Genomic DNA, 24,220 nt, shown 5'->3' with positions numbered 1-24,220 from the left:
CGTGACTTCACAATCTTTTGTTACCGATCTCTTATCTATCGGCAAACCATATCTCAATCACACTTTCACAAGTCTCTTAATTTAATTAACGTTACTAATCTCTTAATTTGTGTGATTAATTTGCAATAATTGTAATCAATTATTGAAAATGTTTTGTCAGTATATTTTTATATATCTATATATATTAGAGGTAGAAAAAGATTACAAATATAGTTTTTTAAAAAGAACAATCCACATTCTCGAGAGCATTCAAAACTATTATCTTTTGAGCCTCGTTAAGCAGATTGCGGCATTAACGGGAAGAATTGTTGAATCCTAAGAGGGAGCGTCACTAACATCCTACCACAACGAGTAATCTACTCGAGGAGGCAAAATCTCTCTAAGGACAGTGCCCAACACGCCTCAACTTTATCTCGATAAATTTTTCATACATGTTCATTTAGTTACAATCGTTTGTGGAACTTTATTTTTCCTATCGTATCCATACAAATCTACTTTTTTCTAACAATCTTAGAGATAGATTTTGAAAAATTGTTAGAAAAAGTAGATATGTATGGATACGACAGGAAAATAAAGTTTCACAAACGATTGTAACTAAATGAACATGTATGAAAACTTATCGAGATAAAGTTGAGGCGTGTTGGGCACTGTCCTTAGAGAGATTTCGCCTCCTCGAGTAGATTACTCGTTACGGTAGGATGTTAGTGACGCTCCCTCTCAGGATTCAATAACTCTTCCCGTTAATGCCGCAATCTGCTTAACGAGACTCAAAGGATAATAACTTTGGATGCTCTCGAGAATGTGGATTGGTCTTTTTAAAAATATATATCTGTAATCTTTTTCTACCTCTAGTATATATAGATATATAAAAATATACTGACAAAACGTTTTCAATAATTGATTACAATTATTACAAATCAATCACACAAATTAAGAGATTAGTAACAGTAATTAAATATCTTAATTGATCACAATTAATTCAAAATCAATTTCACAAATTAAGAGACTAGTAACGGTAATTAAAGATTTGATTTTGGCTGTTAATATACAAAAATCTTTAATTTGAACGTTGTAAATTAATTTCATAATTTAAAGATGATTAAATTAAAATAATAATTTAGAAATAACTATTATTAATATTTATCCAGCAATCCACACATATTTCAAAATTATTACATTTTTCTCAAGAGCGCAAAAAATTAATGCATCAGTACTAGTGTCTTTTGGACTATGAAATAGTACTTAGAAAAAATAAGTAAAAACTTACAAAAATGTCGGTGAGATTAGAACCTCTATGAACCTCATTTCAGACGTGAATCAGTGGACTTATTTGTCACATTAATTTCTCTTCCAAAGTTATCCGTCGCGGTGTGACACATTTTGACCTTGCGTCGATCCTGCATCTCGTGAGAGCTCTAGAAAGGCTGTCTAACTTTCATAGAAGCGGCCCCACCTCTATTCTCACATAGGTGAAATCTATCAAGTGTGTATTGCAGTTAAACACACCACTCACGCATGAGCTATAGATTCATTAAGAGTTTAGACTCATCCTCTTCCACTACAGTACTCATAAATATTTGGGATAGTGTCTCACAAACTGACAAATGACTTGTTCTTACCCATATAAACCTACAATACGTGAAATAATTCACGTACTAGGTTGGGTTACTATCATTCTCAGTTTCGCTTGTAGACATTAATCCCATCCCCTTCGATGTATTTCTCACTAGCCTCGAGCTTTTTATATTTTTTTAACCACCAATCACAATTGAGACCTCTAATCTTGTGAACTTACAATACTTTGTTACCAACCTCTTATTCCTCAACCACCCACCCCACCAAGGTAGCCTAGTGGTAAGAGTCGGCTTAAAAGATCAAAAGGTCACGGGTTCAATTCAATTTGGAAGCGCATTGAGTTTAAGCAGGGGATCACCACCATTCCAATTGACCTACATTACTTTCACATGTTTCTCTTATCCCTCGACAAACTACCGCCAAATCTCAATCGACCTCTAATCTCGTGACTTCACAATCTTTTGTTACCGAGTTCTTACCTATCGGCAAACCATATTTCAATCACACTTTCACACGTCTATTATCCCTCGACAAACCAATCACTATCTCAATTGACCTTTAATCTCGTGACATCACGATCTTTTGTTACCGACCTATTATCCATCGACAAACCAGCCACAACTAACCTCTTATCCACACATATAATTCACTTAAATTTGTATTTGCAAGGATTCAAATTTTAGTCTCGAATATGGAAGAGGAACACTTTAACCCTTAAATCATTTGTGATTAATAAGTTTTATTTATAATTTTGTGTATACATGCTGCATATTTTTATATTAATAAAATTTCAAAATTATGAATTTTTTTTTATAAAATTTAAAAATAACATTTCGTTTTTATTATTAAGATATAACTATATTTTTAAACAAATAATAAAAAAAGAATAATTTATTTTATTTAATATGTAGCAAATTAATTTTAATATATATATAATTTTAAAAAATATCCATATATAATATATAATTATATATTATAAAATAATTAACCCAAATAAAATTGTTGATATACTATTTATAAAAAAAAATTATATTTTGAATAAAAAAATATACAAATTAAAAAAATAGTTAAAATAATAATGTATCTAATAAATATGGAGAAAATTAAAAAATATTAATATAAAAATGTGACAAATGTTAAATATATATTTATTTATTTAAATAGGTTGTGTTATATATATAATTATATAGATCATAAAATAATCGATACAAATAGAATTATACATATAATATTTATTAAAAAATATAAAATAGAGTTAAAAAGATAAATAATTTTTTGTATAATAATTAATTCCGCACTCATTAATATAAAAATGTGACATATAATAATAACAAATTATTTAAATTGGTTGTTACACACTCGACCGAGGATCCTAGCCTCAAGACCGGGAGGCATTAATACCCTAACCGAGAATCTTAAACCATGATCGAGGGGATTCCGACCCCGAGATTGAGGATTTTAGCCCTAACCAATAAAAGCGCACCCAGGAATGAGGACACCGGTCCTATGGTCTGTTTGATTGCACTTTAAATTTCCAAAATAATTTTTATAATTTTGAGATCCCAAACCTATTTCTAAAAATCTCAATAAAATACCTGAAGACATGACATTTTGATTTGAAAGTGATATAACAGCAATGTTCAGGATGAAAATTTTTATCTCAATTTCAGCTCGCGCATACAAAGAATCATTTTATAAGCGAGGAAGGATTGACTTAGAAAAGTGATTTAAAAATTTTCTGGGAATATTTTCTAAAATATATTTTGATAAGGGATCGTTTGGGATTTATTTTTAAACTTTAATCCTTTAAAATTGATATTCTTTAGGTACATTCCCTAATCAACGTCATCAGCAACATGTATTAGTATTTAAATATTGTTTCCGGAAGAATAATTTGTTTAAATAAACGTTATACAACCAACTTTCAAAAACCAATATTTTTATAAAGTGGAAACCGTTTTTAAAACGGGTACGAAGAATGAAGCGCGAAAACCCTTTCTCGAGTATAACCAAACTATAAACCATACGAAACTCTAGTTAAAAATACGTTGTATACGTATACCTTTTTATTAATTTAAAAACAAACTAATTGGCGAGTATGTATTAAATAAATAATATTTTAAATTAATTATTTTAATTAATTTAAATACAAATTTCTAAAAATCAAAATATAATTCGATTATTTCATGTCTAAAAAATTATTTAAATTTAAGTTCAAATTAGTTATCTTTATAATTAATTTCAAAAGGTTCAATATATTTTTAAATAATGTTTTATATAACGTAAATCACCGAAGTTGAAATTTGATGGTTAATTTAATATTTACTTTATTTTATAATAATTTTAGTATTTATAGTTAAAAGAAACATTTACTTAAATATTAAAACATATCATCAAATAAATAATAATCTTATAAAATTTTAATTCAGAAAAATAAGTTATATAATAATTTGAATATTATTTTATAATAATTGTAATTAGTTTTTTTTTTATATATATAGATAAAAATTAGTATAGATATCAACTTTAATCATATTGGATAATTTTTTAAAACTAATATCTAATAAAAATAGGGCTCAAATTATTTTCATCGCTTACCTTTAGCACTCAAATTATTTTTTAAAATAAATTACCCCTTAAACTTTCTGAAAGGTCATCAATGTCCCTCAAACTATCAGAAAGGGTCACTAAAGACCCTTCTGTCAATTTTTCCGTTATATCATAACATCTCTAATTACAACTCTCATTTTCAATTATCATAACGACTCTTCATTTTCAACCATCATTCTTGACTTTACATATTCTCTACGACAACCTACCTACCTAATATCATCTTTCTTCTTTTTCATAAATTTGTAGAAGAAGGGTCTGCTAGAGAAGTAGAGAAACCCTAAGTTGCGATGCGAGAGAAGGGTCTTCTAGAGGGATAAAGAGAGACAGAAGATAAAGTTCATAGTATCAGAGCAATGACTTGGATGATTAGACCTAGAAATTGCGATTTTAGTTCCAATCGAGTATATGGTAAATATTTGTTGTTGTATACCTAGTTCTTAGTTTTATTTCTTAAGATATATTATTTTTAAATATATTGCTCCATGTATTAGCTATAGTTATCTCATTTGTACCTAATTTCTGCTATATATTTATCTTTATTAAGCGAACTCACCCAAACTCAACTATGGAGGTTGAGTCACTCCTTTCCGAAATGAAAATGGAAACTGCATATATATTCATGCGCCTATATTGTTGTTTAGGCCCATTGAAGGAGGGATTTAGATATTGTCATCCCATCATAGGATTGGATGGATGTCATATAAAGGGTCCATATCTAAGCCAATTGTTGACTGTAATTGGGGTTGATCCTAACAATGGATGGTGGCCAATAGCTTGGGCTGTTGTGGAGCGAGAGGCAATCGTTCAATGGAAATTGTTTATGGAGCTTCTAGCAAAGGATCTAAAAATAATTAACTCTTTCCAGTATACGTTCATATTAGATCAACAAAAGGTAAGAAACTAATATTTTAAGGTTATATTATTATTTTATGTAAATATACTAATACACTTGAAAATGAAATTAGGGACTGAGCAGAGCCTTATCCGAGGTATTACCAAATGCTGGACATAGATTTTGTGTTCAATATTTGTATAGAGATTTAAAAAAAACATCTAGGGAAGGTGTTAAAACAAATGTTATGGACAATTGCTGGAAGTTCGAATATGGATGTACACAACAAGGCAATGGAATCTCTTAAAAATTATGATGAAGCAAAATTGAAGTGGGTGACTGATGCCCCTCATCCATCACATTGGTGTAAGGCTTTCTTTAAACTTGATACTAAATGTGATATGCTGACAAACAATTTATGTGAGTCTTTCAATTCTCATATACTTGAGATGAGGGATAAACCGATCCTTTCTTTAATGGAAGGTATTAGAGAATTTTTAATGGAAAAATGCAGAGAAGAAAAGATAGCATGTCTAAGTATCCTCACCCTACTAGACCATTAATTAGGAAAATTATAGAGAAAATGATAAAAAAATATTTTAAGTGGAGGTTAATTTATAATAGTGTGGACAGCTACCAGGTTAGGAGGCCTAATGGACATCAGTTTGCTGTTGATGTTATGAAAAAAATATGTAGTTGTGGATTGTGGGAACTATGAGGATTACCATGTTATCATGCTATAGTTGCTTTAAAGCAACATGGCTTAAAAGTGCATGAATGTGTTGACAAATGTTACATAAAAGAATTATTCATCATTATTACCATCACGTCTTATACCCAATCAACGGTAAAGATATATGGTCAACTTCATCATTAGGATTGCAGTTGGATCCTTCGTTTGTGTGGTTCAACCAGGAAGACCCAAGAAAGCAAGAAGAAAAGAACCAGACAAGAGAAAAGACTATGGAAAAAAGTTGAGGTATGTGGTCATCCACTGTATGAAGTGTGGAAATTCAGGCCACAATGCTAAAACTTGTAAAATGTAAAAGGAGGAATGATGAGCATTAAAAAGGCAGAGAACCAATATGTAAGTAGATTTATTTGATTGATTGAATGTATTTACATTATATGGTAGATCTTTTGTCTTTTTAACTATAGTCTTTTTTTTAACTGTAGTGACTAGCCAAAAGCAGAGGATGAAGCAAAGAATGAAGCAGATGATGATGAGAAAATCAATATTTTAGGGCTTAGTATTAACTGTAATGTTTTGTTTTCTTAATTGTAATCTTACTGTTTTTTATGCTTTTAACTGTAATTTTTTTTATTTTTAACTACAGTATGTAAAAGATGATTATAAATGTTTTTAGTACTTTTTAATGAATATTATTTGTCTGATATTGATGTTGCAATTGTTTAATCACATTCACAATTTTTATCTTATTGTATAAAGCAAAAAAAAATAAAAAAAATAGGAATTTGCAATTGTTTAAAACTCTATTATAATTGTCAAAAAAAAAAAATATTGATAGATTACAATATAACAAATTATTTTTAAATTTGGTCATAAAACAAAATAAAAAATAGTCAAGATTGAATATGTTGATAGATTTGGGGAGAAATAATTTAAGGGTTAAAAATTAATTATCAAAATAGTTGAAGGGCCAAAAGTAAAGTATCATAATTGTTGGAGGACTTTTAGTTAAAACCGTTATGTTTAACGAAATAATTGACAGAGTGACCCTTTTAGAAAGTTTAAGGGGCGATTTATTTTCAAAAATAGTTTAAGGGTTAAAAGTAAGCGATGAAAATAATTTGAGGGACCCAAATAATTTGCCCATAAAAATATGAGAGGTCATTTTGATTTTTACTATTTTTTGTTTTTTTAATATGATGATACGAAGAGATAATATTTAGTTATAATGTTTTCTAGCATTTATCTAATTTTATATTGTAATATTTTTAACTTTGTTGAATTAACTTTTTTTTATTACAAATGTGATATTAAAAAATCAATAATGATATTTACAATTAAAACACCCTTTCTTTCTAATATTTGGTATGAATTTTGATGGTATTTTATTTAAATATATAGTGTATTCTAAATTTGTATGTAGATTCAAAAGTTAGTTAAGTTATCCTTATGGTTGAGCTTCATCTTCATATTCAATGTTAAAAAATAAAGGTGTTTTATTTTATTTTTGTTAAATAGAGTTAATAACTTGTTGCGAAACATATTTGTAGTGTTTTATTTTTTTAATATTATTATGAATTATATATTTTTCAATAATAAAAAAAATAACATATATGTAAAAGTGAAAGAGTTTTAACTAATAAATCAAAAGTTTCCATTTTTTTTCATTAAAAATACTTGAATAAATTAAAATGGGAGTTATGATGAGTGAAAGTCCAATGTCCAATTGAAAATTATAGTGGTCACATAAGTTAGACTGATAACATTTGTGTGGCTACAATTTTGAGTGTCAAATGCTATTAGGGTTTGACCTAATTTTAGAATTAGGGTTTCACCTAATGATAGAAACAAAGTGTTATCCTCTTGAAATCTACATATGAGTCATTTTATTTAAAAAGTGACATATGAGACACTTTTAAAATTTTAAAAGAAAGACAGTGAATGAATAAGCACAATTACATGAGTCACCCTTAGAGTCCTAACTGAAAAGACTATGAATTTACAATACAAAATGACATATAGTACACTTTTAAAAGTCATAGCCGAAAAGACTGAATAATAACACGATTATACGATTCATTTTTAAAGTCCTAACGGAAAAATTGAATCTACAATACCAAAGTGACATATAAGACATTTTTTTTAGAAGGATGAATTCCGCTGCCTAAAAGATATCTGAGAAATATTTACCATCCAGAAAGAAGAAAAAACGGAGTCTTTGTTTAAAGAAATGCGTTGAAAAAGGTCAATTTCATTTTTTATAAAAAAAGGGAGGGATTTCTTTTATGGTAAAAAATTCGCTCATTTCGGTTATTTCACAAAAAGAAGAAAATCGAGGATGTTCTTCATGTAACATTCGGACCGAATGAGATGGTGCGATTTGATTATTTTCTCAGTCTTACGAGAAAGACACATGATTCAGGATAAAAATACATTTTTGAAAGAAAAAAATCCTTCCCTTCCGGTTCAGGTAAAATTTGAATCATATTCGAACTGCTCGTTTTTTATTGGAAGTTTGTGATTTGGTTTTTGACGCATCAAGTAGAGGAAAACAATTCTTAATTGTAGTAAAGAAAGTCCCATCCTTCGGATTTTTACCTTTGATTCCGATAAATTAACTACTTTTTGACCACTAGGTCTTTCCGTTCCGTCATCCGCACTCTTGTTACTATGTGTGGTTAAAAAATTATCGAATTATTTGAAAACCAAATTTTTTTTTTAATATTTAGATATTTTAATATTTTTAATTTTACAAAATTAAAATAAAAAAATTAAATATTAAAAAGTATATATTATAATAAAGAAAGTGTTAATAACAGTGAATTATTTTTTATAAATAAAAAATATTAATAATAAACACTTGTTTTTTTGTAAATAATTAAATTTAATAAGTTATAAATAAAATTAATTGAAACAATAGCTTAAAGGCATCTTTTTGACTTGAGTGGAGTTATTTATAGTCAATTTTTTTCAAACATAACCATACTAAAATTCCAAGAGTTGCAATGAAAATATTTAATCTTGGGGAGATTATATAATTACATCTACAAACAAGATCAGAGACTCCTAATGATATGATTAGCAAATGTTAATTAAAAGCTTCATAATGACATATCAAGACATCCAGATAAAAGGAAAATAGGTTATGCTGTCAAATTCTACAAGAATATTAAGAGTATTAATTATCCAGTTAGGAATTGAAAAATGTCAACTCCGCTGCTGAATTCTCCTACCCGAGATACTTTTTCCGCTATCAAGGGATCTTCCTTTAGGTTCGGATCCACCGTTCTTCTCTTCCTCTTCATCTGGACCCGACTTTTTCCTCCTATTTATATCTTCTACGTGTTTTTGCCACAACAATTCCCTATCTTTCCTTGCCATCTTTACATACCTTGGATCGCTTTTCATAATCCGTTTAGCTGTTGACCATGAATTCAAAACCGTCTTTCCATCTTCACTCACTCGACTGCCTGCTTCAACTGTTAGAGTCTCCGCTAAAAGTGCCCTAAAGTCATTCATACACCGCTGTGGTAATACAACAATAAAAGGATAGTTGTTAAATAAACTATAGCCAGTCTTTTATCACTTGAGCTAGTCTTTTGGCAAAAATTGTTATTGAACATTTTTGGTAGCGTAATTAAAAAAAAAAAATCACTTTTTATCGACTTTGCACATAAAAATGTTTCATTTTTTAATGCAAAGCAAACAAAATCACTTGTAGTTTTGATAAAATACAATTTTTCAATAAGGCCTAGATTTGCAAAAGAGAATTCGGCTTGACAAAGAATGTATTTTAAGAGATTAGAAGGAAAACGTATTACCTCATGAAGTACCTTCACATGTTCACGGAAAAGTTTCTCCAGATCAGACGAGTCTAAATATGGATTTGATGAACGTCCTTGTGGATCTTTGTCTAGTTTGGGTTTTGATTCTGTCCAAGTGGCCTAAAATCAAACAGCACACAAGCAAAAATTACTAGCAATTCAAACCAGTCCATGTTGGACAACTTAAACTAACATAAAAATCTAGTTTACAATCAAGCTATGTATGAATTATGATAACTTAGCTTATCACTTCATCTAAATTATTTTGTACTTGAATTAAATTCATTTAATAATTATTACCTAAAATCACTTAATTATTTGATTCAGCTGGCTTAATTCGGTAAGCTATGAATGATTTAATTCGGTAATCTACTAAGATCGTCCAAAAAATAACTTTAACCTTGAAAATTTATCCAATCAAGTCGTTGTAAAGGTAAAATAGTCTTTAAATATTTTACCAGCATTAATTCCACAATTAATCAAATCAACTTACATAAAAGTACTAAAAAAATATATTTTTTCATTTGATTTATTAAGCATTAACACTTAATTTTCAGTTTATCAAGATAACTGAATTCTGAACTAGAAATTGCAGTAAGCAGCAATAACAGCCGCCAAGGCAGCATCATCCTACTTCAAAACTAAGAAATGTCTTAATGATTGGGGACTAATTATATAAAAACTCAATGACTTTCCTTATTGGTTCCATCAAGATAAGAACAGGGTAACTAAACCAAAATAATTCATAAAAATATAATGAAATTTCATATTTTAATAATATTATTTACCTTATATTCCGACAGTCTCGAATTCAAAAAGCCTAATAACTCGTGAAATTTCCTATTGGAAGATAGCTCTTAAATGTAATAGTTATCCTGTTGTATAGAAGATATTGATGCAAAAGTAGCAAGCAGCTTAACTTTAGCTAGACCAGAGAACCATACCCAAAGAAGATTGGCAAATAATACACTCAACACTAAGCTAACATTTTGGATGAAAACAAAGTACAATATCAATTTCAAGCACCAGCAGAATTGCGCTTCCCAAGAGGTCAAGAATTAGCACAAGAAACAAAAATCACAGATATTGTGTACTATGAGTTAAATCAAAACAATGTCAATGATTAATGTATGTTGTTGGGCTAATTCTCCTAAAGTCTGAGTGAGATACACCAATACCATTCTTATGTAATGGAATTAGAATTATAATTCCAATTTTATAAGAATTGGAACTAATTTACAATTCAATTATTATGATTGGAGAATTGATAGAATTGCAATTTTGAAGTAGGAAGGATAGAGTTAAAATTAAAATTCTACTTCCCTGTGTTAAGTCATGAAACAAACAAAGAATTTAGAATTGGACCAAATGTAACCTAAAGAGAAAGAAATTGGGAGTTCAAAGGTGAAAAAATGGTACCTTAGGGTCCTTTAATGTTTCTACCAGTAGAGCTTGATAAGATTCAACAGCTTCTTTTCTGCGAGCTTTAGATCTCACCCTTTCAACTTCCTGCTCCTCTCTTTCTTTACGCTTCCGCGTCTCTCGCTCTCGTTCCTTCAGTTTCTCCTAATGTTCAAAATAAAATTCACCCTCTTAAATATCCATTTCATAATTATGTAAAATATCACTTGTAATGCACATAGTTAATTTTTACTAGCTGCATTAAAAGTTTGGTATAAGACTATCATTCTCAACTGGCCAGGTGCAAGTCATGAGGACTCAGCCGGTCTAACTAATCATAAATTGATAACATTCACTTTATCCTACATGTTCTTCATATTTGGCCTTTGATGCCCGTGACACTTCTTCTTCAGCAGCCTTCAATTCAGATAAGAATTCATTAAATAAAATTTCCCTATCCTCACGTTTAACAGATTTGCATCTGGGATCATCCTTGAGGTCATCTTTCACCTAACAAACCAAAAACAAAATGTCAGAAAAAGGAAGAAAGTACAGTATGAACTATGAAGGCGTAAAATAAAGTTTTAAAAGTTGTATGCCTTAGACCAGCGAGAATTTGTAATGATATCTCCTTTCTCCTTAAGCATAGCTTTGAAATCAAATGAGACAGCAGCACGCAGTGCTATAGCCTTTTGTTCAGCAGCTTTCCTTAAAGATAGGACCCTGCGAACAATGTGACTTGAGATGAGATAGTCGTGGTAAGAGGGTTCAAGCCCAAAAAAGAAAAGAAAGAAAAACAAAATGCATTGACTAAGAGATGAATTGAAGGTAATAGGACTTTATACTTCTGAATATTGATATATATGAAGCATTATTTCAAAACAACTCTGCTCGATTTGATATTCATTTCTAAATGTGCCCTTCCATTACACAAGAGCCATCACTAAGAATTTCAGAAACATAGGTCACAAAATCACTATAAGGCCTTGTTTGATGAGGGATTATTTGAAAATGTTAAATACAAAAAATGTTTAGTTTAACCCAAATAATCTACTATGCATCAAACAAGAATTTCAGAAAAAAATTATTTCAAAAAAAACATTAAACAAGCTCTAAGTTAGTAAAACTACCAGAACAAAGCAACATTTAGAACATCAATGTAAAATCTACTACACATTTCACGACACCATAAAGTTATCAATAAGTATACTATATGGTAGACTTGATAATGGATAAAGATCAGTGTTCACAAATTCTGGTAACAGTGTTCATATTATAACACAGTAATTTCCTTGTTTTTGTTTCTCTTCTCCCTTCACTTAGTAATGCTTTAACGCTTCTTACATTTTCATTTATTCTAATGAAAAAGTTGACCTCTTTAAAATATATTTATATAACAGTCATTCACATAAGAGCAAGTTCACCAAACTATCCAAGGTGACCCTGCACTTGGAAACATTGTGTAAACTTCTCCATATCTGCCTTTGGTTGGTTAACCAAAAAAAGTCAACAGATTTTATTTGTAGTTATGTCTAAGACAAAAATTACGTCTCTTTCTATAGAATATCCTATATTTATTAGGTTGGTCTCCTGTCAAGCTATACCAAGATATGCCTGTCTCAACAATTTTAAGTGTTATACTATATCAGAGTCTGATTGCACCTTTCCTTGCCCATATAGAAGAAAAGGCAATATTTCAAGCTACATGGTTTCCTTGGTGCATTTTTATACCTTTCATTCAGCAACGATTCTCGATCTTTGCGATCTAATGTCTCAAATCGTGGATCGTTGCCCCACTTCTTTCTGAACATTTGATAATTTGTGTTCAGATCAATATCCTGAAAAGCAGAGAAATAAACACAATGAGGTTTCCAGTTTGACAATTTCAAAGGTCAGTTTTAGACAAGGGGATTTCAATAGGACAATAGAACATTGTGTAGGTGATGAAGAGAAAGATGATTCTAAACCTCTTTAGCTTCCTCCAATAACTGCTTGAACCCGTCTATTGCAGCCTTTTGAGCAGCTCTTTTCTCCTTCCTTTCTTCTTCAGCACGCGTACGAACATAATGTTCAAAAAGTGTTCTCCGGGTATTGTAATTTGGTATTGCCTGAAACAAGGATGCTTTTCAAAATAAACTAACAAGAAGGTCAATAATTTTACTAAATTATATCTACATCTATACTACTTGTGTTATGCTATTATAAAGGAAGTTGTCTTTTGTATATCCATACGCTTGAAGCCCAATTTTATTTTATTTTCCAAAAATACATGCAGACATCATTGCCCTTATTAGCCATAAACACTTTTTCAAAGAGCGATATTGGTATTAACACATGCACTACATGTGTGCATAATAAAGAACTTAGAGGCTCCTCAAACCCATCAAAACATATTATGCAGGAATAACCAAAGACAATCAAGTAGCTTTTGTAATAGGTGTAATATTGATAGTACAAATGGAGGATAGAAATTAGGGTTTACACATAAGAAAGGAATGAGAAATCAGAAAAGAGGGTGAAACCTCGAGAGACGGCGAGATAAGAATACATACATTTCACTATTCATTCACATCAAACCCCAAATCCTATTCTTTACCTCTAATATATTGATACAAGGGGAAAGGGTATTAGGGTTAATGCACTATGGTAAAATTCTCAAACCTTGAAGCGTGGATCAAAGACTATCTTTGGCAATTCCTTCTCCCATTTAGAGAATGGTGCCACACCTCGTTCCTTCAGCATTTCCTAAACAATCATGTAGACACAAAATCAATGCATATTGGTATTGGCTCCTAACAATCTAAACTACAACCATGAAAAAGAATAGAGGCATAATAAAATAGCCCAGTCAAAGCATAATGATAATAAGTCTATGATTCATTGTATAGTAAGTGCAAAAGACATAGATGTCAGAAACAGATATAAGAAAATGAATCAACAATTCAGTTATTGAATAGTTTTTAGGCAATTGCAGAATATGGTTGTACGTACTTCATCATCAGATAGGATCTCAAACATAGTACAGGTAGAAGAAATCTTATTTTCATGCAAATTGAGACATCATCATTTAAAGTGCCTTCGGACCTTTGAATAAGAGAAAGGACATATATCCATGACAAGGAGAACAAACAAGAAGAGTGGAATTTACATGTTTTCATATCATCTAGTTTTCTCTACAAATGAAATAGAATGTGTTTTCGTCTTTGTCAACCATAAATCAGAAGAGATTTTTCAACAAAGAGTGTCAACACCAAGTCTGATTTGACAGAAAAAAAATAAAAAATAAAACAAAGAATGTCAACCCCAAGTCTTCCAACACGTGACCTGGTCCATTAAATAACTAAGGCCATGTTGAATTGGTATGGTTTTTGCAACATTTATTATTGACCTCTGTAATCAAGTTCTATGGGCTATATGGTTTTTGTGTTTCCAGATAAGGCCAGCTTGTCTATCCTGTTTCTTTTGCCTAATGTCAACTAAGCATCCTGAACATATCCTTACTTATCAGGTAAAAGAAAAGAAGTGCACTAGATTCAGTATTGAGTTCCAACAATAGTTGACCCAAGTTTTGATCCGATAATCGCATTAAGGAGACATCAAAATGGTGGATCAAAACTTTAAGTACCTGCAATCATGTCAGTGAGAGCGTTTTCAATCATGTCAGCCACGTTGAGAATCAGGGAGGAAGAAAGATTTAATACTCAGTCAAATGGGATGATTTTTAATTAAAGACCGTCTTTTCCCAAACAAACAAAAAAGAAATAATCATGCCAGTGAGAGCGGTAATCAGAAAAATAGCAAATGATCGTGGCTTCTGGACTATCTAGTGTGAAAGAAAAGTAAAATTATATGGTATCTTAATTTTTTATAGCTGGTCTATAACTATAAGCCATATTAGCATACAAATGTTCTCTTTCCTCCAACATAAAATGTTATGAAAATGTTTGTTTCTTATTGCTGCATATCAATTTAATCCCTTTTTAAAAAACAGGAGGTCCAATTTGCTAAATCTGGGGAATAAAATTGAATACTATTTTATCTCTTATGATAAGCATAGCCAAGTTGTTTATTATTAAACATGTCAAATAAAAAAACAGATTCTTCACAACATACTAAGATGATAGATGGTGAAGAAACTTGAGATGTTACTTACTTTGAATTGAATGAAGGATTCCTCCTTTGTTGGTCCACTTTCATTGTCCTCAGAATCTGACGACGATTCAGATATATTGCCTTCATCACCATGCTTTTCCTTGTTATTATCACTTAAATGGCCTTTACTTGCAGTCTCAGAAGCTTTTAAGCCATTTGTTTCAGAACTCACTGATCCTGACATAGGCAAAACAGGTGAGGAAGAAGCTGGGACTACAGAGTCTTGTAACTTCCTCTTGATCAAATCCAATGCAGACGATGCTGATACGCTGGGACTTCTGAGACTTGTGGCATCACGACCACCTGAATGAATAGCAGGAGCGTTCAAACTAACTGGAGATTCCTTATCTGTTACTACACTATTATTTGGCAAGGAGATAGACTCTTCCATCACAATATCACCAGCCTGCTTTCTACTCAACTCTGTCAACTCATGTGGAATCTGCCAGCTGCTCAACTGTTCAAGCAATCAAGGTAGATGATGAATCATCAAAATGACATAAAGAATTTCCTAGAAATTAAAATAAAGTCAAGCAGTGCATAATACTATAAAGATTAAATCTTTACAGGATCCTTAATTACTATAATTGTTCAGCCAGCCTTTAGGTTGTATGCTTTATTGTCACCCAATTCCAATAAGTTTAACTATGGAAAACTATTATATGTGACCATCCTAATATATCATTTCCAAGGAGCTGAGGATACGAAGTCCTAACCCACAGTCAGATCATTCTCAACAATGACCAGAAAGCAAACATGAAACCATTCAAAGAAGAGACAGTTTCAGGTTTATTTCTATTATAACTACAAACAGTCCACATAATTTAGAGTTTCAGGTTCAGGTTTATTTTTAATACGTAACTCAACTTTATAACATCTCTAAGAGTGTTATAGTCTCGCACCATACGAACTTTCTTGTGTGACTTCAATATCAAGCTGTGTTCCATTTCTTACAAGGTTTGTGTTGAATGTCTTTAGTTAAATTTTTCAGTCTTACATTCACACTTGATATAAAACATTCAGTACAAAGTTTATTATGGGTACAAAAGGTTGTGGGGTGCCGATCACTCTGTAAGACAGTTTTAAGCATTCAACAGGTAGGCAGAAAAAGGATGCACTGTCCTATTTTCCACTAAGAACTGAAAATACTTTTTCAAGCAGTAAATGAATTACCATTGATCTCCATAGAAAATTTGATTCAGTGATTGCTAGTTTGTATAAGCTATGCTGTCCATTTGTGATTTCAAGGAACCACACACACTTATGCAAAACAATTATAGCACTTTTGGCATATGACAATCTGAAAATAGTCCTTCACATCAGGTATATATAGTAGATAGCCATAGGAGAAGTCAACTTGGAAGAAAAAAATATAGCAATCATGCATATTACAAACAACTGTGATAGTGATGTGAAGTCCATTGCATAGATGCCTCCTGGACAGACTTGATACGCCATGACACGCATTGGGAACGTATAAGAAAATACAGGATCTATTTTCTACATTTCTTAACAAAAGGTAACTAATGGGTAGTCTTTTATTTAAAACGTATAATAACCTATTGATCTACCTCCTCATTGTCTAGCTACATCCTTTGACCCTGGCCTTCCTTATTGTTGTCCTTTGTAAATAAAAATAAAACTGAAGTTGTTGCTAACAAACAGATTTAGTGACTAAAAACAAACATCAAATTTTATTCATAATCTAGTTATGGGTAATTCAATCAAATCGAAAACTGGTAGTTTTATATTTAAAACATGAAATAACCTATTGAGCTACTTCCTTATTGGCTAGCTACATCCTTTGACCCTGGCCTTCCTTATTGTTGTCTTTTGTAAATAAAAATAAAGTTGAAAATGTTGCTAACAAACAGATGAAGTAACTTAAAACAATCATCAAATTTTATTTATAATCTAGCTATGGATATTCAATCAAATTGGAAACTAATGGATAGTTTTTTATTTAAAACATGAAATAACCTATTGAGCTACTTCCTTATTGGCTAGCTACATCCTTTGACCCTGTCCTTGCTTATCCTTGCTTGTAAATAAAATTGAAAATGTTGCTAACAAACAGATGATGTGACCTAAAACAATCATAAATTTTTGTTCATAATCGTGTTGTGGGTAAATCTTGTCTAAAAAATACTAGGATATGTTGTCATACTCCCCATGTGTGTGTTATTAAATGACTCCATTGTTGCTGCTATACTTATCAGGATTTCCTAGTGTGATGACAATGAAGACCCAAGAATAAAGGTAGTTAGGGCACCAATTGCAAATTCTATTCTATACACAAATGAGGGGAATGGAATAAAACCCTTGATACTCCATCTAAATATACAAGCTTTATATCCTACCACCAAGTCATGGGTTCACATAGGAAAATTAACCAAATTCAATGCAACCCCATCACTAGAAAAACAACTCTTGCAACAAAGCAATTCGCAGAATTATTTACAAATGGATGATGAGAAAATTTAAAAATGGTCTCATCAACTATCACTAAAGTAGTGAAGATCTTGTGTAAAAAAGGGAACGAAGAAATGAATAAGCTCGTCACCACACCTGAGTTTTAGTATTATGGTAGTACTTCTTGCCGTCATTTGTGATAACTAGGGTCCAATCTGTGCCGGACAACTTTTCCCTGAACATAACCAATATGGGACAAAGATCAATATCAGCAGTTGGAAGCTTCACAGTATTACTTCAAGAATATAAACAATGCAAAATTTACAATTCAGCTTCAGACTTATCAAATAAAAAAAGTATTTGTGTGTGTATGTCAGGGTAATAAGATTAGTTTGTCATTGTGTGCTTGTAATGTGCCTATAGGCTCAATCTCTCTTTTAAACTCGTCATGTACTCTCATATCTTGCTATATAATTATCTTTGAATTCTAACAATAAGCAACAAACGTCCTCATTTTTTGTCTAACCCAATGATAATCCTACATCGTGTGTGAACAATTCTGAAACTAAACACAACGTTTGAGTTCTATTACTGATTTCTAAGACAAAAAAATGACTAATAAGTAAAAAAAATCATTTAAACTGACACCTAATATGCAAAAGTTCTTCATAAATGAGCCTAAAAAGATGCATGATACTGGGACTTCCAACTAACTTGTATCTTTTGATGATCATGCATAGATTTTAAAACTGGTCAGAGGATTCAGTACCAATGTAACACCTTAAGGGTTTAAGGCATGATTTGTAATAGAAATAGGAAAGAAACAAAATATAATATAGATGAGAAGGCATGATTTCAACTCGTAGATTTCTTACATGGGAATTTCTATTTATAATTAGAGAAATGTCACATATTCTTTATTTAATATCAACCTAACAACTATTTTAATAACTCTCTAACAAACTTAGAGAAAAAATAAAGCTTAATTAACTTTGGCTTCTTTACTACTTATGCCTTCATACATGACACATATTTCCCAATATCCACAAATAAAGATATGAAATAATAAGAGAAAGGAACAAATTCCATACAATATTAACTTAGATTTTTCACCAGCCCAACACTCCATTTTTGGATAAACATGTTGATATTTCTAACAATTCAGAAATCTATGAGGGTTCCTTTCAAAAATAAAAAGAAATCTATGAGGGTAAGCACACATATTATTCGGCATTTTATGATGTTGCCGTTGAATACAAGTAAATTCATCCTTTTCAAACAATTACCAAGAATTTGCTGCAATGGACATTAAGAGACAGCCATAGTAAAATTGCAGAGTAATAGAATGTGGAAAGAAAGTAAGACAGATATAATCACCACAACAAATTAGGATTGGTTAAAGGAAAGTTAAAAGGAATTACCATGAAACTGGAGTAGTCTGTGCAGTTACTTTTTCAGGCTGCCACAAACAAATCATAATGTGAGAAAACAAGCTAATTGACAGAACAAACGATAGTTATAAATTACAAAAGTAAGAGAGAAACTAGTGAATTCAAGGACCCCAGAATAAAGATTTCTTTGCCAAGTTAGATAAGGAAATTTTAACTGAAAGACTGAGAAAGGATGGAAGAGGAGATTTGAACATAGAAAAAGAATCCTAAAAGGATAATTCGAGCATAGAGATAGCAAGAAGTGGAAGATAAAATTACTTGTTTCACATTAATTATTTGAGCATGAATCAACTTTCTTTTTTGTGACCACAACAAAAGGGGAATTGGGACATATTAAATGTTCTCTTTTGTGCTTTGAAGCAGTTCCCAAGCTAAAATGGATAATATAGTGTACGTCAAAATCTCATTATACAGTAGCTGGCTAATGGAGATGCAAGGTTGTATTAAAGCATCTTCCAAGTATGAGAGGATTTGGCCAATGCAACAAATTTAGTTTATTTTGAGTTGAAAAGGGTTTTGATTGGGATATAGTGTTTTATCTGTTCTATTGTGAATCTTTGATGGATGTTTTGGTCTTTTAATTGGTTCCCTTTGGTTACCAGACCAAAGCTTTTGTAATCTTCTCTTTTATGCCTAGTTGGGGGATCAGAATTTGTTTCTTAGGTGAAATTCTCTTATCATATACATCAATCAATCAAAGATAGAATACTCAATATGAACATAGTCTAAAAAAGGAAATGGGTATCTTTGCTTTAAATGTATAACGTAACATTGGCTTGACAGTTTCCTATATAGATTTTTTTTTTAGAACGTAAAATGGGACAACGGATTAAGTATGTAGCCCATAAACACACTTAACCATTTAACCAGGGGCAGAACTTGCCGCCTGACGGGCTCGAACCCAGGAACTTAGGGTTAGTATCCACCTCTTATCCTATATAGATTTCTGTTATAATTGGAGAGATGAGTTAGTTATTAGACATGCTGAAGTACAGATACTGGATGATGAAGTCCACTTCTTCTAATGAATTTGTCAGCAATAAAAAAAATAGCATGTAACAATAATCAGTACCTCGCCTTTAAAGCCCGCAGGTTTTCCATAAGTAGATTCTCCAGTTAAAGCATTGTAGTAGTACACAACTCCTGCTTCAGTCCTGTGGGCTGTCCAAGCATTCAATTCTTCCCTGATTGCTGGCCCATCCTTGTTTACATTATTCAGAAGTTTTTCATCTGCAGAAAGCCATTGGTATCAGAACTAGAAAAAGTAATCAAAACTATATTTCAAGCAACTTAAAATCTTGTTGGACATACAAGCTACAGGAGGCATATCTTGTTGTATTACTGAAAAAGTAGCAAACTGAGCCCCAGAAGCACCCGAAGGTATTGGGATTCCTCCAGAAGTTCCCATAGGAGTATTTCCCATAGGTCGCATATCAGGTAAGGAGGCAGAAAGAGACATTCCAGGATGTTGAAAAGCATACGGACCAGGCAAGGGAGCAGAATATGGGTACAAAGGTGGTCTTGGCAAACCACCCTGCGGGGAAGGGAACCAAATTTCATGAGAGGGAGCTACCACAGGAGGTATAGATGGATAGGAAGCGTATGCCTGATGATAAGATGGATGTGATGGGAAAATGGTTGTTGGCAAGACATTCACATTAGATTTTAATGGAATAGAAGAAGAAATCCCAGGAGGGCCAGGTGTTGGAGGAGTTGTAGCCATTCCTTGTGGCATGTGATAAGATGAGACAACATTGCTCTGGAAACCAGTTGTGACGATTTTAGGAATAGAAGTCGTGGCTAATGAAGAACTCAAAGTAGCATGAACAAGTGAGGAAATAGGTTGAGAAACGGATGAAAGTGGAAATGAAGTTTCTTGCACAACATCAGCTGACGAACTCTGCCACAAGTGAAAAAAACAAATTGGAGTGAGCACAGTTCATTTTATTCAAAGCTTGCACTTTAGTGTACATTTCTTTAATTATAAGCACCAAACGTGTTCTTCATACATGAACTCATTGCAGTCCTTTTCAGGACCATCATAAAGTGATTTTAACTTATCTCTGTTTTATTGACTTCAATTGTTTCAAGACATAAAGTATCTACTTCAGTGAAACCACTGTTAGTTCCTGTCATTCTTTATCCTCTAGAATATTGACCAAGAAACATTCAGCACAAATTCCAATGCTAAGATGATATGAAAAAACTGTAAAACAGACAAATAATACACTTCAAGCTTCAGCTATCACAAGGTTAGTAATGGGAACTATAATAGTCACGAAAATGTTAAAATGTCCCTAGCCAACTCTATTTCGGAAAAGACTATACTGAGGATCTGAAGGAGCAAGTTGCACAAAATAGTTATTCCTTGTCCTAACCAGCAACACATATAGTTTCAAGGTGTCATTCCATTATCGTATTATTTATGTTCTTACCTGTATACTTTAATAAGCCTATAAAACTTGCAAATGGAAGTAACTTATTGATGCCTTCAGCAAAATACTAGTTTTCAGGTTGATATGGAGAAACACAAAAGAAATAATAAAAAAAAAGGTATATCCCAACAAAACGTTCTGCATAATGTTTCTTAACTATTATTAGGTCAGACAAAACATCTACAACAAGTATACATTCAACCGCATGAGATCTTATTACTCAGTTACTTGAACTTGCAAACCCAGGTGTGCCCATTATATCGCACCACCAACTTTAGTATATAATTCTAACACTCATAATTTACCTGACACTAGAATCTCTTTGGAAAAAGTTGTGACCCTTACTGTGCTAGATTGCAATTGTTGTCCACTTGGCAGAGAAATCCCAGCATTCGGAATGTTGTATGAGAATGAAGGTCCAGTAGCAGCAGAAAGTCCATGAAGAGGTGGATGGAGAAACGGTTTTGGTGAATTTGACAAAGCAACCTACAGGCAGAACATCACAATTATAGAAAGAGGGAAAAAAAAAGGTTGATCATTGCTGACCCATAACAAGAAAACATAAAATGTTAAACTATTAGGATCCGCAAATGAGTGAACTTGCCAGATTGTTGTTAGTAGAAGCTTGCACATTATGTGACAGTGAATATGTTGTGGAACTGGAACCAACTGTTGTTTGGGAAGGTCCATGGCCCAACTGATTCTGAATGTCATCTCTGCTCTCTGAAGGAGCATCCACAGCTGCAGTTGATGCAACATTTGAAGACATTGATAGTATTCTAACAGATGAACTGCAAACAGAAGCTTGAGATGTTGATGAGTTCAATTACTCTGATAAACTATCTGATCATACCATCAACACATCTGCATAAACAAATTCATAATGAACTAAGAAAAGCAGATAAGACAGTTTGAACACCCAAGAATGATATAGTAATATACCAAAAGTAGGCATCCTAAAGCTCAAAAAAAATGAAATAGATCGAAATTTATCTTCTTGAGATCCTCTTCTTTCCAATCTAACGCTAAGGCCTAAGAGACTTTGATCATGTATCGAATCGTGCATTTTAGTCCATACATAAACGAACTGTTCTCTAGCGTGTAATCAGTCACCAGGATTTCAAAATTAACCGGCAGATTTGCATTGATTCGATAATGAAGAAGAACACCATATATACTGAGTAAGACAAAGATAAAGCAATAAAAAAACAAAACAATTGTTCAGACTTTAGCAGTAACTTACTGTAGTATCACGGAGCTTCAGGCGACTATAGAGATGAAGACCGCGTCGGCGTCGGCGTCGGAGTCGGCGTCGGAGAACACCTCGATGCTCCGCTACGGTCAGTTCCGTTCAGCTCGTCTACTAGGTTTGCGAAAAGTACTTCACTCGTTACTCGTTAGAAAATGAAGAGGATGAAAGATCAAATAGCCTCTCTGAATTATATATGGGGAACAAATTGATCCCTAAACTATCAAATATATATTAATAAATTTATTATTTAATTAAAATTAATAAATACAGTATTTTTTTAGGATTGAAATTAGAATCGAAATTCTAATTCCAACCAGAAAATTCTTGATGTGAATGGATAAAAATATAAATAAAATAAATATATTAAAAAAATATAATAATACGTATTTAATATTTAAAAATTTTAATAAATCACAAATAATATATTAAAATAAAAAATAAAACATTCTCATTGCACATTTTATTCATTTCGGTAAAACAACTTATTCTCTCACATATTTTTTTCTCAGTGAATCTCATCTTGTGTACACTATGGTCAAATCAAAAATCTCAAACATTATCAATCTCTTTTTTACCCTCACTTAGTTCATCAATGTTCAATCGATCTCTCATCTCGCGACCTTAAAGTACTTAGATTGGTCAACAATCTCATTCCACATTTATCTATCAATTCCAATCGGATTTTTCATCTCGTAACATTAACTTTATTTCGGTCAAATAACTAATTTTCTTGCATATTTTAACCACTAATATCAATTTTTTTCACAATCGACATTTATGTTTACCTTACTTTCACTTCGACTAATCAAAATCATCTCATTCCATATTTATCCACCAATCACAATCGACATTTATTCTTTTGAAGACCTTATTTTCACTAATCAAACAATTCATTTTTTCACATATTTATAATATACAACCCAATATCTTATCCTCATTACGGTTAACCATACATCTCATTCCACATTTATCTATCTCAATTGACATCTCATCACCTTACTTTCACTTTGACTAATTAACTATCTCATTCCACATTTATCCATCAATTCACAATCGACCTTTCATCTTGAGACATTGTTTTCAATTCGTCAACCAACTCATCTCCTAACATATTTTACAATAATACAACCCAACATTCTTTATCCTCAATTCGTCTAATCATCCATCTCATTCTACATTTATCCACTCAATAATCGACCTCTCATATGTGACCTTAAACTTTCACTTCGGTTAAATCAATCATCTCCAACATCACCTATATCTTTTACTCTTCACTTTGGTCACCAATCCCCAATTGATCTTTTATCTCGTGGATCATCTTCTCACATATTTTACAATATATAACCTAACATTTTTATTCTCACTTCGGATAACTAATAATCTTATTCCACGTTTATCCATATCCTAATCAATATATCATATTGTGTGACCTACACAATTTCATTTCGGTCTAATCAACTATCTTCAACGTTAACAATCTCTTTTAACTTCACTTTGATTCATCAATTCCCTAATTGACCTCTCATAGCGTGATCTTACTTACATCGATTAACCAAAATTATCTCATTCCACATTTTTTATT

At 31.7% G+C, this 24,220-nt stretch overlaps 1 protein-coding gene across 3 annotated transcripts; it reads right to left on the bottom strand.

Annotated features, from left to right (window-relative positions):
* Positions 1 to 8,769: 8,769 nt before the first annotated feature.
* Positions 8,770 to 22,777, bottom strand: LOC124933851 (pre-mRNA-processing protein 40C). Of its 3 annotated transcripts, none has more exons than XM_047474290.1 (16): positions 22,630 to 22,777; positions 21,991 to 22,250; positions 21,732 to 21,872; positions 20,263 to 20,851; positions 20,024 to 20,181; positions 18,922 to 18,959; positions 17,657 to 17,735; positions 15,090 to 15,545; positions 13,598 to 13,681; positions 12,904 to 13,044; positions 12,668 to 12,774; positions 11,536 to 11,659; positions 11,303 to 11,446; positions 10,955 to 11,101; positions 9,533 to 9,655; positions 8,770 to 9,236 (listed from the first exon to the last, which is right to left on the bottom strand). In XM_047474290.1, exons 2-16 carry the CDS (start codon positions 22,153 to 22,155, stop codon positions 8,919 to 8,921), a joined length of 2,814 nt encoding a protein of 937 aa, XP_047330246.1. In that variant the 5' UTR covers positions 22,156 to 22,250; positions 22,630 to 22,777; the 3' UTR covers positions 8,770 to 8,918. The 3 variants fall into 3 exon arrangements, with proteins under 3 accessions (XP_047330246.1, XP_047330247.1, XP_047330248.1); XM_047474291.1 differs by having other exon boundaries at positions 21,991 to 22,177; positions 22,630 to 22,771; XM_047474292.1 differs by lacking the exons at positions 21,991 to 22,250; positions 22,630 to 22,777 and having other exon boundaries at positions 21,692 to 21,872.
* Between the last annotated feature and the right edge of the window lie 1,443 nt (positions 22,778 to 24,220).

This window comes from Impatiens glandulifera, chromosome 4, assembly GCF_907164915.1.
Source record: "Impatiens glandulifera chromosome 4, dImpGla2.1, whole genome shotgun sequence".
Taxonomy (NCBI): Eukaryota; Viridiplantae; Streptophyta; class Magnoliopsida; order Ericales; family Balsaminaceae; genus Impatiens; species Impatiens glandulifera.
The sequence above is the reverse complement of the archived record's forward strand: the minus strand, read 5'-3'. Positions and strand labels throughout refer to the sequence as shown.